We start from the raw sequence: 12123 nt of genomic DNA on the forward strand, positions 1-12123 counted from the left end.
ATCCCATTCACAATCAACATTTCCAGTGACTGCATGTAGAAGTCCATATGTCACTCACCACCCTTCCAAGGGTAATTTGCTGACTGGTTCACCCTCATTGCCAAGTCCATGTTTTGGATCATGTCCACAATACAACCCGGTCTGTGTTCAAGTCAAACAGGTTCCCTTCCAGCTGTAAAGTGAACATGGAGGTAGTTGTTTCACTGTTCTGGAATTCCCCCCCTAGAATCTGAGGGTGAAATGACAATACCAGTAGATGCTTTCACCCATTCACAACCTTGACGTAAACCCCATTCACAACCTTGACGTAAACCCCATTCACAGCAAAAAGTACAAAATTGTCTGGTCATGGAATAAATTACCACTTTGCTGATTAACGTAGTCGTTTATTAGTTTATTAAAAAAAAACAGTGTCCATTCTCAAGAAAGCCACGTTCTAGTACAGTAGATTAAGGTGGCTGCGAAAGAAAATGGATAGAAATTAAAGTGACAATTGAGTAATACCTGCCACCATTAAAAAAATACTGCAATGGTATTTATTGAAATTCCAAAAAATAATTTAAGGGACCAAAAAAAGAGAGCAGTTTGGGTTTTGACGATGTACAAGTAGTTCTACCCAAGATCCAGTTAAGATTAGATACAAGGCTCTGGCTGGATGAAGATTCTATAGAATGAGGGAGGCTCAGGGTTGAAAGAAGGCTAATATCCCCACACACAATGTTGAATAAGGTTGTTAATCCAAGTGCAGTGTGCTATTAATAGTCCATGAGCAGTCGAGGCCTTGATCCAGGACAGGCCCTGTTGAAGACCCAGCAAGAGGCCCCTGACTCAGGGTCCGTTGGTGGCCCAGGGACCCAGGCCGTGCTGACTCTGGAGAAGCCTCTGGAGCTCCTTGAACTGCTCCACCGTCTGGTCCTTCAAGTCTGGGTTGGAGATCTGCAGTCGGATGCTGTCTGTGGACCAGGACAGATCTCCAGAAAACATCTCTGTTAGGATCCGCGCCACCACCGGGACCACCTGGACACAAAATGGATGGACGGGAGGGTCAATGTGATCATTTCGTGTGTGTATGTACTGTATCTGAAGGGTATGTGGTCAATTCGTTCTGCTCACCTGCACAACGATGAGCTTCTTCTCCTTGGGTTTCCGTTGGTCTGGCCAGTCCTCCCCGAAGCAGAAGCAGAGCTCAAACGGGGGTGGGGTGGGAGTTTCACCTTTCTGGAACAAGATGAGCCCTGTTGTTGGTGTGCACGAGAGGGAGAAAGAAAGAATCTCCTGTAATGTGATATCTGTTCTACAGCTAATCCATGTAGATGCCTGGGCTGTGCAACAATAGCAGTACAAGCAATAAGTACTACTCAAGAGCTTACTCACAGAAAGGGCCTGTGACTGAAATATTCAGGGATCAATTGAAACTCAGACAGCCTCAAGTGAACTGAAAAATCATGACAATGGAGTCCAACGTTGTTATCTGACACTATCATTTGGTGTTGTGATTAATTGATGTCAGTTGGGGATTCAAACATGATGAAACTGCTGCCTTAGATGACTAAAATACCAAGGAATAAAATGGGTAGACTGACTCACCGTGCAGGAAGTTATTGAGGCTGAACACTTTGTACTTCCTCTCCCTCTCCATAGGGTTGGGAGGCCCCTGCTCGTCAACGCCTGGCCCAGACCAATACACCTTGCACTGACACAACCTGATAGCGTATATATCCTGCTCCCAGATCTCCAGGATCAGGCCTCGGTCCATCACATCCAGCAGGTGCTCTGTGTAGAACCGCTGCTTCTCGTTCTGGATGTCGGCCGAGCCAGGGAATAGAACTTGGTTGAGGTTGACAGGGCCGAACAGGTCCACCTGCTCCGGGGTGGGCTCCAAGTGGCCGTAGTACAGCCGGCAGCCCTGGGGGTTACTCACCGTCAGGGAGCCCATCTTGCGACCCCGATACTGGAATTTCATGTCTAGGTCAGTCACTGAAACCAGAGTCAAATAATGTAGTGTTGGAAGAATTGTAAGCACTTCAACAATAGTCAACATTTATTATAGCTCTTTCTAATCATGCCTAACAGTATTCTGACACCAAGTTATCATAAGACTGAAAAAGGAGTGTTTATCAATGAATGACACATTACCGCTTTAGCTACAAAAGGGTAAAACTCGATTTTGCCTATTCCAATTAACTACAGAACCTGTCTTACCGTCCCCCACACTCCCAGACAGCTGCCAGTGTGTTTCATTTGATGGGTGTGACAGGCAGACAGCTATTCCAGACAACTACACTAATGCCTGATTGACTCATTCGATGGATTATAGGCTATCGGAGGCAACAGTTTTGAGTGAATGGATTACAATGTTGGCATTGTGTTGCATGCAGCAAAACCAAATAAAGTTGACGCCCTGTTTTCATGGTTAGGGGAATTACAATGAATATTTTTTTGGGATAACATGCAAGGAACTATTGCAGAAGTGCCTGACTGCCAAAGTAAATCCAAAGTACATAAAGCAGTATTCTCCTCAACAAGGCATGGGTGCTACTCCACTCACATGGCAGGCTGTTCAGCAGGTCATATTTGTAGGGTGGCACCGCCTGCCCTTCTTCCTGGTTCTGGACTCCGGACATGGCCTCCATTGGGGCGGCACCTGGGTGAGGGGCAACCGGAGCCGCAGATGCAGCAGAAGGAACCATGGTGGCCATCTCAGTGACCATAGGAGGCTGCATGCTCCCTCCACCCATCCCCAGGCCGTTGGAGGGTTCTGCGTGTCCATGGTGCACAAAGACCCCATGTTCCAACTTCACCACCAATGGAACGTGGGAAGAAAACTCTGGGGGAGCCATGGTTGGCTGAGGGAGATCCGCTGCCATGGTATTGGCCCCGTTGGGATTGGAGTGCATGTTGGGACTGGGGTACATAGGGGTGTGGTGGGAGGTGCCATATCTGTCATTGAGGGGGGAGCTGAAGGGAACGTCTATCCCATGTGAGGTAGGGAATGCCTGATAACTGCGTGGGTCACTAATTCTGGGGTCTGGGAGAGACAAGAGGACAAACAAACACATAAGACCTTGCATAATGTCAATAGTGACATTTCAAAAAGGGTTTCTGCCTAATTCACAGATGGCTCAGTAGCAAAGGTGTATTGACACTTACCAATGGAGAGGTCAACAATATTCGGCATCTGAAAACAAAGACAAGATTGAATGTTTATGTAACAAAGCTGATACATGGGTATTGTTCTCAGATTGTTCTGAGATAATGGAAAAAGTAATTGTCTACTTTTCTACACTTACCTCCTCCTCCTCATCTTCATCAACGGTGTCTGAAACCAAATTAAAAAGGAATATGCCATCAACATGAAAATCTCAATAATTTCACAAAACATGAATATCTGAAGTTATTTGACAAGTTCAACAAAGCTATTCTAAAGAACTCAATTACATTTGAAGACAGACAAATCAGATAAGACTTGCAAAGCTGCCAATGAGCCTGCATGCTTATGCACGCACTTTTACCTCCATTGCAGGGCTGGTCACAGACCTCGTAGATCTTGTAGGGCTGGACGGGTGTCTCCTTGGTGCCGTCGTATTTCAGTTTGAACTCCCGGCTCTTGTTGAGGGCACAGCGCAGGTTGGCCTTCCACTTGGCAGGGTCCGGCTCATCCAGACCCTCCTGGTACTTCCCTGTCTCCAGAGCCCAGGCCTGGGGGAAGAGAGGGGGAGGCAAGGAAGAGGTTACATTTGAATGAATTAGAGAAGGAGTCACATCTGAATGGAATCAAATGGGTGAGGGTTAAATTAACTTCAAATCAATTAGTCACAACTAGGGTGCATTCAGAAAGTCCTCAGACCCTTTGAATTTTTCCACATTTTGTTACATTACAGCCTTAAATTGTTTTTTTCACCCCTCATCAATACACACACACCCCATAATGACAAACCAAACAGGTGTTTAGAAACTGAAATATCACATTTTACATAAGTATTCAGACCCTACATTCTAATACTTTGTTGAAGCACCTTTGGCAGCGATTACAGCCTCCAAGTCTTCTTAGGTACGACACTACAAGCTTGGCACACCTGGATTTGGGGATTTTCTCTCATTTTTCTCTGCAGATCCTCTCAAGCTCCGTCAGGTTGGATGGTGAGTGTCGCTTCACAGCCATTTTCAGATCTCTCCAGAGGTGTTCGATCGGGTTCAAGTCCGGGCTCTGGCTGGGCCACTCAAGGACATACATAGACTTGTCCCGAAGCCACTCCTGCGCTGTCTTGGCTGTGTTCTTAGGTTCATTGTCCTGTTGGAAGGTGAACCTTTGCCTCAGTCTGAGGTGCTGAGTGCTTTGGAGCAGGTTTTCATCAAGGATCTCTATGTACCCTCAAGCCTGACTAGTCTCCCAGTCCCTGCCGCTGAAAAACATCCCTACAGCATGATGCTGCCACCACCATGCTTCACCATAGGGATAGTGCCAGGTTCCCTCCAGATGTGATACTTGGCATTCAGGTCAAAGAACTCAAACTTGTTTCTCATGGTCTGAGAGTCATTTAGGTGTCTTTTGGCAAACTCCAAGCGGGCAGTCATGTGCCTTTTACTGAGGAGTGACTTTCGTCTGGCCACTCTACCATAAAGGCCAGATTGGTGGAGTTCTGCAGAGATTGTTGTCGTCCTGGAAGGTTCTCCCATTTTCACAAAGGAACTCTGCAGCTCTGTCAGAGTGATCATTGGGTTCTTGGTCACCGCTCTAACTAAGGCCCTTCTCCCCCGATTGCTCAGTTTGGCCGGACGGACAGCTCTAGGAAGAGTCTTGGTGACTTCTTCCATTTAAGAATCATGGAGGCCAATGTGTTCTTGGGGACCTTCAATGCTGCAGACATTTTTTTGGTACACTTCCCCAGATCTGTGTCTCGGCAATCTACAGACAATTCCTTCGACCTAATGGCTTGGTTTTTACTCTGGCATGCAGTGTCAACTGTGGGATCTTATCTAGACAGGCGTGGGCCTTTCCAAATCATGTCCAATCAATTCGATTTACCACAGGTGGACTCCAACCAAGTTGAAGAAACATCTCAAGGATGATCAATGGAAATAGGATGCACCTGAGCTCAATTTAAAGTCTCATAGCAAAGGGTCTGAATACTATTGTAAATAAGGTACGTTTTTTTTATTTTTTATTCATTTGCCCCAAAAAAAAAAAAACGTTTTTGATTTGTCATTATGGGGTACTGGTGTAGATTGACGAGGCAAAAAAGTAATTTAATACTTTTTAGAATAAAGCTGTAATGTAATAAAATGTGCAAAAAGTCAAGGGGTCTGAATACTTTCCGAATGCACGGTAAATAAAGAACAGGGTAATGGCTAATGAGGAAATGACTAGTCAAAAGAGGCAGGGAGTAGGCTATTGCTGCTGTTAGTGCAGTGGATATCATGTGGACATCCTTACACACGAGATCAAAAAACGCAGAGAGGTTTGACACTAGAGATTCAGTGGAAATGAAACTAAGGCTATTTCAGTACACTAAAACAGTTGATACATTTATCGCTGAATGGGATAAGGAAGTGTGTGGGTGACATAGTAACTGAGTACCTTAGAAATACTCTTGAAATGTGCTACTTCCTAGAAAAAGTTGATCTAAGTACACAAAGTAAGCAGAACTTTGGTCTAACTACATTGTGATATCAGAATGACGACATAGAGTTGAAGTATCCAGATCGGTCATGCCATTCTCAATATGGATCCCCCCCTCTCACCTTGAAGATGGTGTTCTCTTCCTCAGAGGTGGGCAAGTGTCTTGTGGCGTGCCTCCAGGGGATCTGGAAGATCCGGTGGTCCGGGCTGAGCCACTGCAAGCCGGGGTACCTCCCGCTGTTCACCTGGGCTAACAGCCAGGGCTTCAGGCGGATCCTCCGAGGCTGCACACTCATCATTGGGCAGAGCACCACGCAGGGAGGAGAAAGGGGCTTCAGAGGGGGTGGGTGAGTGAATGGGCTGGAAAGGTGAAGGGAAAAGTCATGGTTAAGATGGGTGATTGGGCACTGGGGGATTGTCTTGAAGCGTGATACGATAGTAATGGTTCAGATGGGTGATGAGGCAATGGGGGTAGGGGAATGTGGGGGAGGGGGGTTGAAAGATAAGATACTCTCCCTACCATCTGCAGGAAGAAGGCTGGGGAAAATGGAGAGAGGATGGGTGGGGAAAAGAGAGGTACGAAGGTGGAGAGAGTAGTCAACAAGTCAGATTTACCGTTTTTATTTATGATGGCAACAGGCCTGTTTAGGAAATGATCTGCGAGGAAACAAAAAGTGTTCTGTGGCTGAAGAATACAGAACAAACACACTTTCAAGGCAATAAAAAAAAAAAAAAAATCACCACAGAGTTAAATGAATTAACATACACAACATGCAACAGTTGTAGGCTATTCCTTAATCCTTTACTCCATTTCATGACAGTCCCAAATTTGCTTTTGTCATCCTAAAATGATGGATTTGATACTAGGACAACAAGCCTAGGACCTCCGGGCACAGATGCAGAGTCCACTGTCACACAATGAGATCATATGAACACAGAGGTCTACAGGTAACTCCTTTACGGCCAAAGACCAACTTCTGTCTCAAGCAGCACATCAGAGTCAAATATAAGGCCAACTTGTATTTGCCACTGGACGCGCTGAGACAAACTAATGCATCTAGATATAATATGTCCTCTTCCCGAGGCTGCCACAAATGTCCTTCTGAGCCCTTGTACCAACACACACACACACACACACACACACACACGAGTTGAAAAGGGCAAGGTAACTTTAATGAGTATGCAACACAGAACAACAACTGGGTGCAGAGACATCATGGCCATAGGAGGGGCAAGGGGGCATGTGTTTATTTTTGGCAATAACTAGTCCAGATAGGTTTGCCTTTTTTCCGACCTCATAACTAGCTACCAATAAGTTATTTCAGGCTATCAATCAAGTTAGAGTAGCTAGCTTGTCTTTCTCTTAGCTGGCATGCCTGCCGGCAAGGTGGTTAAAGTTTCAAAAAGCAAGCAATTACTAAATAAGTCACAATCCTTTTAATCTTTCATACAGATTGTTGCAGAATTCCAGAGAAGCATATTTCTTAAAATAAATAAAAACACCAGGGGGACACAGGCAGCTCAAAATACTGTACATGCTTTTTTAATTTTTACATAGAATTAAGAAATAATGATTATGGCTCTAGATTGCAGGTGAAGGCTGTTTCAGGTATTTGAAAAATGCTAAATCCCCCCCCCCCCTCATTCTTCAAGCTTTGTCAAGTTGGTTGTTGATCATTGCTAGACAATCATTTTGAAGTCTTGACATAGATTTACAAGCCGATTTAAGTCAAAACGGTAACTAGGTCTCTCGGAAAAACATTTAATGTTGCCTTGATAAGCAACTCCAGTGCATATTTGGCCTTGTGTTTTAGGTTATTGTGATGCTGAAAGGTGCAATTGTCTCTCAGTGTTTGATGGAGAGCAGACTGAACCAGGTCTTCTTCCAGGATTTTGCATGTACTTAGCTCTATTCTGGGTCTTTCTATCCTAAAAAAACACTCCCTTGTCTTTGCTGATGACAAGCATACCCATACATAATGCAGCCACCACCATGCTTGAAAATATGAAGTGTGGTACTCAGTGATGTGTTGTATTTGCCCCAAACACAACACTTTCAATACATAGCTTTTTAGTGCAGTGTTATTTTAGTTATTTATTGCAAACAGGATGCATATTTTGGATTACTTTTATTATGTACAAGCTTCCTTCTTTTCACTGTCATTTAGGTTAGTATTGTGGAGTAACTACAATGTTGGTGGGGACATGGTGTGCTTTAAAAAGGGGACTTCCCAATAATTTTAAGAACTTAACAATAATTGCACAAGTCTGGATTACATTGTCTAAACTCTATAGTTACATTTTTTTAAACATATTAAAACAGGAATAGCTTCACTAGGTTTCATTCAGGGTGTGCAGAAGACAGGTTGATTTAAAAAGAAAACACATACCGACAAAAGCTGAAAATGGGCCGCCTGCCTGACACTGACATGATCATGTAAACAATCTTCAAATAACAAAAAAATTGTAATCGGTCTGAGAAAAAAAATCTCAATAGGCTACTATAGTTGTTTTAGGAAACAAGTACAACTTTAAGCGGCACCCACCTTTTAACGATATGTCTTCTCCACAAAATGATTTCGTTCCCTTGTATCGAAGAGTTCAAGAACGCTGACTGTAGTGATCCCTCCTTCCACAAACAGAAACAGGCCAGGCAGAGAGTATGCGCGCCGCCACAGGTAAGCTTTTTACTTGGTAGTCTAACTGACACAAACCTTGCCCAACACCGTCACAAGTTCAAAGGAGTGTGTGGGAGAATGACAGTCAGAAAGTCCCAGGCTTATTCAGAAAACTTTCCACAAACAGCGGCCAAACATGATTTGACTTTAAACATGAACAAACGTAGTGCCTGTGTGTTTGCTGAACCTGCCCAGATACCACCCTTCCGGTTGACAGACAGAAGTAATATGCAAACATTGTTTCATTTTCGATAGGCTACTACTACTACCCTAGTGGTTGGAAATGTATACATTTTCAGTGGTGTAAAAAGTACCCAATTGTCATACTTGAGTAAAAGTAAAAATACCTCTAATAGAAAAGTGAAAGTCACCCAGATAAAATACTATTTAAGTAAAAGTATTTGGTTTTAAATATACCTACGTTTCAAAAGTAAATGTAATTGCTAAAATATACTCAAGTATCAAAAGTAAAAGTATAAATCATTTCAAATTCCTTTATTGTAGGCAAACCAGATGGTACATTTTTTATTTTGTATTTACAGATAGCCAAGGGCACACTACACCACTCAGACATCATTTACAAATTATGTATGTTTTGTGAGTCTGCCAAATCAGAGGTCAGGTGAGAGAAAGTTCCAGACATCATTATGTTTTCCCACCAGGTAGATTATTGTTTTAGCCAAGGTCAGTGTTGTTGATATGTAAGTACATATTTAATCTTTCAGATGTTTTTTTGTATGAAGGCGCAGTCTGCGACAATAATGTGATATTTATGGTTAAGCTAATTATAGTTTCTACTGCAAGCTACTAGTAGTTATTGTGAGCTGGCTAGCTCTGTTTTGGTTGTCATATCATTTCGGGACATTTAACCCTGTATTTGTATAGGATGTTGTCCCCCAGTGCCTCGTTATATGCCCTGTAATTGTATAGGTGTATGTATGGTACATCATTAGATCAGTATTACATTGTATTTCACTGTTTAGAGGTATTCAAATTCATTGTGCAATGAAGATGGTGGTGCTATCCATACTACGTGCATTGTGCGTTGCTGTTCCATGCCTGTGCATCTTCAGCGTAATTAAACCACCTCAACTGGAATCCTACCTGCCTGTCATCTGTGCCCTTACCAGCACACGGGAGCAAACACGTAAAGTAAAATCTAAACGAAGGAATATGCAGTCCACCAACAACAACACAAAGAGATGGTACAGCTCTGTGATGCGACAGCTCACATCCCAGTCTATAGCTAGTCTCTCTCCCACTAAGCCAGCCCCTACAGAGCTCTCACCCAGAGGTACCCTTCCAGCAGATAGATGTCTGCTGGCACCACCATAGTCCGTGTCAGAGCTGGTTGAGCATACGAAGCCATCACCCAACAAAGAAGATACGGCTTGCGATGGACAGTATGACAACATTGAGTGGCCTAACCCCCCAATGTGGCCTCCAGCAAGTGATAAGTCACTACTTCTGTGTCATCGGAGTGACACTCCAAGCCTACAGCGCGGCTACCAAGACCCTCCCGCCGGAGCTATGAATCAAATCAAATTAAATGTTTGAGTTCCCTCAGTCCCGGCGCTCACTTCACCTGTCAGGAGGCTACTCCTCCACCAGTGTCAGCTCCTAAACACTCCCAGTGTGAAGTACCAGCCCGCTCCCGGTGCCAGGGTGTGTCTACCCGTCCCTGCCATTGGTTCTAAATTTGCCCTCAGCATGGCTTTTCAGCCTGTTCCTGACCAGATGTTTCAGTCTGCCGCCACAAAGGACCCATCAGCCAACAGTAGCCTGCAGCCAGCCGCTGTTCCAGAGTTTCCACCCGCTCCTGCTACAGAGCCAAAGTTAATCAACGAGGTGGACTCTTCAGCTGCTCCTGCTACAGAGCCGAAGTTAATCAACGAGGTGGACTCTTCAGCTGCTCCTGCTACAGAGCCGAAGTTAATCAACGAGGTGGACTCTTCAGCTGCTCCTGCTACAGAGATGAAGTTAATCAACAAGGTGGACTCTTCAGCTGCTCCGGCTACAGAGCATCAGCCAGCAGTAGCCCCCGTGGTGCTCCAGACCAACATGGTGCTACAGCCCTATCCAGCCACAGGGGCTCTGCCTAACTCTGTCTTGAGGCCCAGACCAGCTACCACAGATGGGGCCCAGTCTGGGGTTACTGCTGATCCCTACAAAGCTAACCTATTCTTCCCTCAGGTTCCTGTATGCAACTGACTATGGGGCCTAGTCTATCCCGTGCTCCAGTCTCCTGTCTGTTCTTGCTATACGAGCGCAGCCTACTCCTTTCAAGTCAGACTCACTGTCTGGCAAGCATGAGGAGCAGCGTTCTCCACCCACGGGGGCCCAGACTGCTTCAATCACCCAGGCAGCCCGGCTGGACCTGAAGGTACAACCTGGCCCTATCTTTAGGTCACCAGCTCCTGCAACAGAGAGCCATCGTGTTGCAGCCACAGGCCCACAGATGGCCGTTGATGCAGATCATCAGCCAGCATCTCCCTGGTTGCCATCAGCCGCAGCCTAGGGATCCTCAGCCCCAGTCGCAGTATCTCTGGCACCAGCTGCAGCCCAGGGGCCATCATCTGACTTTACATTGAGTCACCCCTGTTTCAGTGAGGGGGGCTTCAACAGAAGCAAACGACAATGATGAGGAGCCCAGTTCATCTCCAGCCATGGGCCCACCACTTGGCCTTGGCTTCCAGACACCGGCTGCCCATGCAGTGCAGTTCCCACTTACCTCAGCACAAAGAGACCAGCCCAGCTATGTTGGGAAGCCCCCACCTGGTCTTGAGAGGGAGCCCACCATGGCTTTCTCCACAGGGGCCTCTTCAGCCTCTGCCCCAAGGTCCCATCCAGTCCTTGCCAGCAAGGTCCTCTCCGACCCTGTGGGGGAGCCTCCGTCTGCTCCTTGTCGGAGACCTTCAGCAACACCTCCTGAGAGGCCAGAGCTCGACCCTGACATCTGATCCCTTAAGTCCTCTGCCCTGCAACCTCCACTAGTCCCTGCCTGTGAGGTCCACCCTGGCACCATTGGGAGCCCGAACCTGCAAGTCTTCGAGAACCCTCTGTAGCTCTAGCCCAGGGTCCACAGTCACACCCTGCCTGGGGAGCTCGGCTGTCTTCTCTGGAGAACATGTCTGTCCCTGCTGTGAGACCTCAGCTCAGCCCAATTATCAGCTCGGATCAGGCTCCTGACGCTAAGATCAGGCAGGGACCTCGTCTGGAGGTCCCTGCCTGATCCGGTTGGGCAGTCTCCGCGCTTTACGCTGTCGGCCATAGAGCTACTACCTGGCCCTGCTCTATGGGACAAGCCAGCTCCTGCCAATGGATCCCAGCGTTCTCTCTCCTTCGAGTCTTAGACTGTGTCAGCCCCAGAGACTGTTTCCTCTGACCTGTTGGACCACGTAGTTGGACCTGTCTGCCAGCCTTTACTTGCCGCAGTGTCCTACCCTTAGTTATTAGTCAGGCCATGTTGCCAGGCCTTTAGGTGGCCCTGTCCTTAGCTCCCCAATCACCAGATACTCAGGTGTCCCTGGTGCCCTACTAGCTAAGCAGTCAGGTGTTCCCCCTAGTTTCCTGCCTTAGTAGTTCGGACTGTTTTCTGCTGTTGGAACAATGCAGCATTCCATCAATGATATTCACCCCTCTCCCAGGAGGACATTCTCACCACAGTGTGCCCCTGATGGACTAAGTGTTCCTGCCCGGCTGTTACGGACAGCAGCTCTTCTACTCTACTAGTACAGAGAACCCTTTCCATCGTTTAAGTACTGGACTAGAGTTTATTTGTTATTAGTGGTTATACCTAGCCAGGTCATCTGTTGATGGGGTGGC

At 46.2% G+C, this 12123-nt stretch overlaps 1 protein-coding gene across 2 annotated transcripts; it reads right to left on the reverse strand.

Annotated features, from left to right (window-relative positions):
• Positions 1 to 365: 365 nt before the first annotated feature.
• LOC110490197 (interferon regulatory factor 5) lies at positions 366 to 8537 on the reverse strand. 2 transcript variants are annotated; one of them, XM_021563445.3, is made up of 10 exons: positions 8167 to 8532; positions 6236 to 6277; positions 5743 to 5980; positions 3513 to 3699; positions 3291 to 3319; positions 3151 to 3178; positions 2549 to 3028; positions 1588 to 1977; positions 1114 to 1235; positions 366 to 1017 (listed from the first exon to the last, which is right to left on the reverse strand). In XM_021563445.3, exons 3-10 carry the CDS (start codon positions 5917 to 5919, stop codon positions 829 to 831), a joined length of 1602 nt encoding a protein of 533 aa, XP_021419120.1. In that variant the 5' UTR covers positions 5920 to 5980; positions 6236 to 6277; positions 8167 to 8532; the 3' UTR covers positions 366 to 828. The 2 variants fall into 2 exon arrangements, with proteins under 2 accessions (XP_021419120.1, XP_090056415.1); XM_090200289.1 differs by lacking the exon at positions 6236 to 6277 and having other exon boundaries at positions 8167 to 8537.
• Between the last annotated feature and the right edge of the window lie 3586 nt (positions 8538 to 12123).

The sequence above is a fragment of the Oncorhynchus mykiss genome, chromosome 15 (genome assembly GCF_057628025.1).
Source record: "Oncorhynchus mykiss isolate SJ-2025 chromosome 15, ASM5762802v1, whole genome shotgun sequence".
In the NCBI taxonomy this organism is placed as follows: Eukaryota; Metazoa; Chordata; class Actinopteri; order Salmoniformes; family Salmonidae; genus Oncorhynchus; species Oncorhynchus mykiss.

Excerpts from the sequence above, each read along its gene's own strand:
- LOC110490197 (XM_090200289.1), bottom strand. The coding sequence starts at position 5,919 with ATGATGAGTGTGCAGCCTCGGAGGATCCGCCTGAAGCCCTGGCTGTTA. Across the intron at positions 3,700-5,742 it reads AAGAGAACACCATCTTCAAG|GCCTGGGCTCTGGAGACAGG; the intron begins GTGAGAGGGGGG and ends CTCTTCCCCCAG. Across the intron at positions 3,320-3,512 it reads TGACCAGCCCTGCAATGGAG|ACACCGTTGATGAAGATGAG; the intron begins GTAAAAGTGCGT and ends ATTTGGTTTCAG.